General features: G+C 32.6%; 1 protein-coding gene across 1 annotated transcript; it reads left to right on the forward strand.

The window, feature by feature from the left end:
- The first annotated feature begins 510 nt into the window (after positions 1-510).
- rogdi (rogdi atypical leucine zipper) lies at positions 511-5,401 on the forward strand. The gene is made up of 7 exons (XM_071587646.1): positions 511-570; positions 728-799; positions 1,018-1,164; positions 1,625-1,782; positions 2,071-2,191; positions 2,811-3,020; positions 4,688-5,401. The coding sequence occupies exons 1-7, from the start codon at positions 535-537 to the stop codon at positions 4,754-4,756; spliced, it is 813 nt and encodes a 270-aa protein (XP_071443747.1). The 5' UTR covers positions 511-534; the 3' UTR covers positions 4,757-5,401.
- Positions 5,402-6,849: the final 1,448 nt, after the last annotated feature.

Here is a 6,849-nt window from a genome sequence, read left to right on the forward strand (position 1 = left end):
CCATCGCCAATAAATATTTATGCCAGTACTTTCTCTGAGGTTCTCCGCTGCCGGTTCACACATAAAGAATAGAGATTTTTTATACAATATGAAATTATTGTGGGACGTATTTTGAGTTTTATTTCTGCCTTTTTTCTCATTTTAACTCCCTCCCTTGTACTGGCTCTTAGTTTTTTAATGTTATTATCAAGTGAAATTTGAAATAAAATGGAAAAATATGATCACATACAAAATATTAAACAATTTTGATATAATAAGATGAGAAATACAATTTCATGAATTAAAATTAAATATTTTCTATAACCTGGTTTAGAATCACATCAAATATTTTTTTTCAAAAATAAATATGTAAGAAATCATTGTTTATGTACTTTAATGATATTTCAGCCATTTAAATCAATTCCAAAGGAACGACTGACTTTTTGGTAATGCGAAGGAACCGCTACGCTTAATCGTGCGAAGGTGCTGCCTCAGTTGGCGTATTTATGTGTAATTGTCTACTGTCAACTATCTCCCGAAGCAGAAAAGTTTACAATGGCAGACTCGGAGAAGGAAGAGTCACTTAATTTGGTAAGTAAGCCGCCTTCTTTGCAGATTTTTTTGTTTTTTTCTATCAAGAATATGGGAATATTTTCCCTACTTATATTTCTCGTCACCATATCTGAATGTACCTGACAGTCATTTTCATCAGATAGAATATAAGGGCAGCATATATTTTCTTTTATAGCAAATAGAATTTGAATGGATACTGCACGAAGAGGTGCACGCCGTTTTGAAGCAGCTGCATACAATTTTGATCGTAAGTTTGCAAATGGTGTTGAAGGAAATACTCGAATGTGTCAAACTCAAACAATTTTCCAAACAGTTTTAACAAGACCAAATACATATTTTGCACTACAGTTGTGTAACTTGTCTACAGTCGTTGGTTTTTATACGAATATGTCACAAATTGAACTTATTTTTTTGTGTACGCAATCCTGAATTTGTTGATTAACTCTTATGTATTTTCCTCATCAGGAATGTGCTTGGAGATTTCCAGTCCCTATCTGTGGAAATGAAATACAACCTAAGCACGAAAAGCATATTATGACAGTCTCAGCTCATACCACGCCTGAACAAGTCAAATGCGTTGTTACATTGACTGGCGACAGCATAACACATGCAGTAAGTACCGTATATCCTTCTGACCAATTGAAATTTCACAGAAAACAGGAAGGAAAATTAAATGTGTGGGGTATTTTGTGAGCGCAGTGCAATGGTTTTGAATGGAATTCACCCAGAATCTTGAGGATTCATATTTCTTCTCCCATTATTTAAAAAAATATTTGTATGATAAAGGTTTTTTCATCGGAATCATAACTTCGAGCTGCCACACGTATTCGATTTCTCTTAAATGATACGTTAAATAGCTGTTGGTTTTATTATTATTCCATTTTCATGACGCTTATTATCTAATAGGGTAATTAGCATACCATTCTACCATTTCCTTTTTGTCAAACTCGTATAAATACACTGGTCTCTGTCACAAATTTTTCTTCAAATCAGTCGTTTCTAATTACAGTCATATCATTAGTATGATTAACTTGGTTAATTAATTGAGTAAAGTTATTTTCCTCTTATTAAGGATATAAGCTTGAAAGTTCAGAAACAGCCGAATGTAATATACCGAACGAGTATTCAGCAAGAAAACCCGTGGAAATTACAGCAAGTTCAGGATGCTGGCAATCATCTGCAACAAGCAATTCTTCAAATTGAAAATGTGGACAAGGATTATGTTTTCAGGTTTGTGCTCTATATCTTTATTGCTGGATACACGTTGCATGAAGTGAAAATTAAGATACCTGTATTTGCCAGTTATATACCCCTGATCATCCGTGTAAGAACTATTCAAAATTTCCACTTGAAATCAAAATTACTGATGCTAGGTAATTGTAGGTTAGTAGCATGATTTTGTCTGAATACTTAGGTGCCATCACCATATAACGTTAGCGACGGATCAATCGTTTTACCTTGTTCTTTAACTTTGTGTGAATTTTGCCTCGGTGCTTATACTTTTAAATATAATTCCAGATCTTCCGAGGAAGTACTCCATACCTTGGGAAATATACTAGGCTGCCTGCAAAGAGGACGCTCCAGCCTTATTGTTCCACGCAAGAAAACTATTGATGACTTAATGAACAGTCGAAATATGGTAAGAAGTGATTTCTTAGCACACTCACTTTGCCTCTGTTTTCGTAAGGGTTATCATTAATCAGATTCCTTGTCCTCTCTTCATGGTCTGGTGCCCTTTTATGCACATATTCACTCCATGGATATTGTCGGTATTACAAGGTTTCTTATGCACTGAGCAGTCAGAAATCAAGTCGTATTGATTTTCTGAACTATCTAGAGATGGTGTAAATTTGTGTGTAACTTAGAAACTGCATATTGATCGATTAGATGGGAAAAACGAAACAATTTTCCATAATCTAGTTAGATGTATGTTGAGGTTTTTTCATTTAAATGTGAATGACTAGCAGGGTATTATAGTATAAATTTCTTTAGTTTCATTTACAATGTTCATTCAGTTTGTGCAATTCAAATATTTATATAGTGTACAATTTGTTTCTTACTCAATGATTTGGTAATCATAAAGAAGCGTTAGTTTAATTTTCGCTAGCTAATAAATGATTCCTTTACTAAAAGAGTGGATAGATTGCATGCAGCAAAAGTTTATGGGTTATAGGAAGATACTGAAGAAATAGGGGTTTTGATTTATTTAATTCTTATTTGGAGAATGCATGTCCATTGGCGATTCTCTCACTTTTCAGAAATCACTAGTGCCGAATTTACCAGAGAACTTGGCAGTAAGCTTCTACATACAAAGCCACAAACTGATATTTGCTGTATATCACGTGGGCAGTGCTCATGGAACAATGAAATTTGACACCTTCCAGTCTGAATGCTCACTGCCCTGGCTGAGTGAAGTGCTTGTCCTGTTCACAGTCGGATTGCAGATGTGCCAGCAGCTCAAGGATAAAGTGAGTACCCTGCAGTCTCAATTTGAAGGGTAAAATTATTGTGGAAAGTTTGTTTGCACAATTATCTCATCTTTTGCTGACCAGTACAACATGATTGGGTTCAATTATGTCTCCATGGAGATAATGGATCATAAACAATAATAAATAAGCAATGGAGGATAAACCAAATTGCGACAATATTTATCTATAACAATGGAAATCATTGGAAATTAAACTAGTGCAGTTAATTATGAAATAAATAATGAAACTACTGGAATTTACTTGCCTGCATATTCCATAAAGCTTTAAAAGTAAGTTAGTATTTGCTTAAGGAAAATGTTCGCATTATTTCTGCCATAGATTCTTCTTATTTAAATAATCAAGCAAGCTGAAACTGTTTAAATTGATGTGTTTTATCTTGAAGATTACCCTTCATTTGATTGGCTGTTATGTTACTATGTATCTTGTTTCAAATGTGTCTTCTGCCAAAACAGCCCTTGCTTTCCGTTTTCCATAGTTTTTTGAGAAATGTATTACTTTTGCGTGAACTTTGCTATTCTAACTAATGTCAGATCTTTGGGTGTTAATAATCCAGGGTTAACAATGATTTGAAAATCATGATACACAATTATGTTGAGTTATCAGTGACTAGATAATGGGAAAGATGCTTTGTTTGGGTAGCAATCTCAGGAAAGAAGGAAAATGAGACTTTCAGGAGGGAAGAGAAGTTTTTGATGATGAAGTCTTCCACCTGATCAGCAAAGAAAGAACTTGGCTTTGGAAAATATTTGAATCTCAGGGAATGTACAAGGTTTCAATGCAAATAAAAGGATTCCTATGAAACCCAATGAAACAAAATGAATGCATTACAGCATAGATTAAGTTTCTCATTTTGAAAAGCATTTTGCATTATTGCATTGCATTAAAAGGAGTAGAAAATGTCGATTGTTTTAAAGAAATGAAAGAATAATGTCTAGAAATAAATAAAATTTGCATGCAAAAAAGAAATGCATATGATAAAATATGACATGCATCTTTGTTATATTTGTCTCATTTTCGTCAGTGTGATGAAAATAGAAACTAATGGTGGAAGAAGCCATTCCCCTGCGTGCATCTTGCAATTGTCACAAATGTTGCTCTGGGTGTTGAGTGGTTGTTCTTTGCATTTAGAATAATTTTGATCTGTTTAAGGGTCTACACAAAGGGGATCTGACTGAAGCTATTATTTTGCTGAGGACAAATTCTTCACTGATTAATTAAGTTAACAATATATTTTGTATATTTAACTCACAGCATTATTTCCAGATTTTTGCTCATATCAATATATTTTGTGGGCTATTTATTCTTCATTTTGTATGTATGTATTTTTATTAAAGAATTATACTCATTTTCTGTAATCTATGATTTGTTAGTGTATCCTACATTTCAATATTTAGCCCCTTTCCATTTTGAAATAGTTTGAGATTCCAAAAGTTAATGAGTCCGAGTAGAAATGACAGTAAGGCACTGAAGGAATCAGAATAAGAGATTTAGTATAATAAGTCCACAACCCTCTGTGTAGAGGTGTCATAATGTGGAGTCTTTTGATGTAGATATGGAATAAGTTATCTTAGGGTATTCTTTATCATTAACAATGTTTTGTACAGAAAGGTTTGCCATTTCATTGTATATTCTTCACTTTTTTTCAGATCTGTGTCTTTTCTCAGTATAAGGACTTTTCTGTCGAATCAAGATCTACATCTGCAATGTCTTGGTGAAGCAATCTCGAAGAAAAAATATTTTGGTTGTGTTTTATTCTAATTTAGTTCCAATAATCCTATAACTGCTGCAAACACAGTGGTGCTAATGCAATTATTTATTATATTCATGTAAATGAAAGCTATTTGTAGATTTCAAACATTATTTGAATTAACATGTTACATTCCTATGGATAATATTTTATCTGAAGTTGAAAGGTTTCATATTTTTACAAAAAGCTGAACTCAAGAGAGTTTTAGTTGTTTTAGTACATGAGTGCCTCCGTAGTGAGAACAATAACTTTTTACCAACTAGAATAATTCAATCACTTCAGGAGCTGCTAGTCATAATCAACTCAAAAGTAACTGCATTTTACTAAGACTTTTGTTTTTTTAATAATTGTTGAATAACTGTGATGTACATTGTGACGATTTCAAAGGGCAATAACTATTTGTTACTACTATTAATGTAACATTGTTGTTATTGATTACATGATCAATTTATATGTATATATTGGTGGAAAATTAGAAACAAAGTCCATATTTGTTGTTTAGTAACATGCATGTGTAGATTCAACAATAAGTCATTGCTCTGTGAGCATTTTGCCATTTTTAGAAATTATTATCAATTAAAATATGAAAATAAAATTTGCCCTATCTATTGTTTGCAGTTTTTCATTTATTCTCATCTCAAGGATCATTGTTTGTCATGTTTAAAGATGTTTGCAGATGGTATGTTATATGTGTTGAAAGAAAATAAAGTTGAAAATATCCTCAATATCTTTGAACACTAGCCATCAACGTCGTCAATTATGTTTGTTCCGTGATTTATCCCTCATATCATCTGATTGAATGTAAGTTGAAAACAATTTTTAGCCATGCTTCTCCATGTCAGGGAAATAACATGTGAAAGAGCTTAGGCAATAAAAGCAGTTAATTTCAATAAGTTTGAATGCCATGTGCTTATTTCTGGTTTTTATAAATATGTTAAAATTATTAGCAGCTAAAAACATAATTGGACTTTATTCACATATACATGAACTTTTCAACAAGGAAGTAATTCCTATTATATATTGCATGAATACCTCCACATGTTAGAGAACTGCCATTTCATTGGTGGTAATTGTGGGGGGTCTCATATTATTTGCCTACGCAATATATTTCTTCTTATTAATGTATATTCTATTTTTTTCTTGATTTTATGTAATGTATATGCATATTGGATTCCTTATTTTTAAAATACTGATCTTTTGAATGAAAAAAAATCAAATTCTCCAATTCTTATGTTTTCAAAGCATTTAGGTCAAATCTTCAATACTGAGATGGGGAAAGAAGCTTACACAAGAGTTGCCCAACTTAAAAACTTAGTTGTAAGTCATTCTCTCTTCATAAGTCAAAACATGTTTGTAAATGAGATGTGTCATGCGTGATTTTCTGTTTTGTTTCAAAGGGCAAGTTTTGTAGGGAGAGGAAATTATTTTTTGTAACTTATGTGTCACTGTATTTGGAGAAGTTTATTAATGGAAATTGGGCAGCAAAGACTGGGCTTGGTTATCTTCTCCTACACTGCTTAACATTTACATAATGAACAACAGAGCCATGCGTAGGACTTTATTCTCAGGTGTGGGTAGGCAGCATGTCACTTTAGTTGAAGGTGATGAGAGTCATCTTAGGGATCATGATCTATTGACAACAAATCAAGTGGCAGGGTAGTGGATAAAAAAAAAATTCGGCATTAGTTTTGAAAGGGAAAAATAAAGACTCGACAGCTTTTATATTTGGGTGGTAAATCCCAACTACCTTGCTTTTAATGAAATATAGTAGAAATGTTACTTGCTCATATTTTAAAAATTAATGAAATAAAAGGCACTTATTCATGAGATATACTAAAACAGTAGATGTAATAAGAAAAGCAGTTATATGAAGTTTAAATATACTTTCATGACTATATTGGCTTCCTAATCATGCATTGAAAACTATTGTAAAAGGTTTCAGATGCTTCTTGAGTTTTTCAGTTCAATGACCATGGCAGTAATGCTTCCAGTTGGCTGATTGACAAATAAATATATGAAACAGCTAGAGATCCTACACCATATTCGGGAAAGGATGTTTTA

This window comes from Hetaerina americana, unplaced genomic scaffold (genome assembly GCF_022747635.1).
Source record: "Hetaerina americana unplaced genomic scaffold, ioHetAmer1.1.p SCAF_3, whole genome shotgun sequence".
NCBI classification, from domain to species: domain Eukaryota; kingdom Metazoa; phylum Arthropoda; class Insecta; order Odonata; family Calopterygidae; genus Hetaerina; species Hetaerina americana.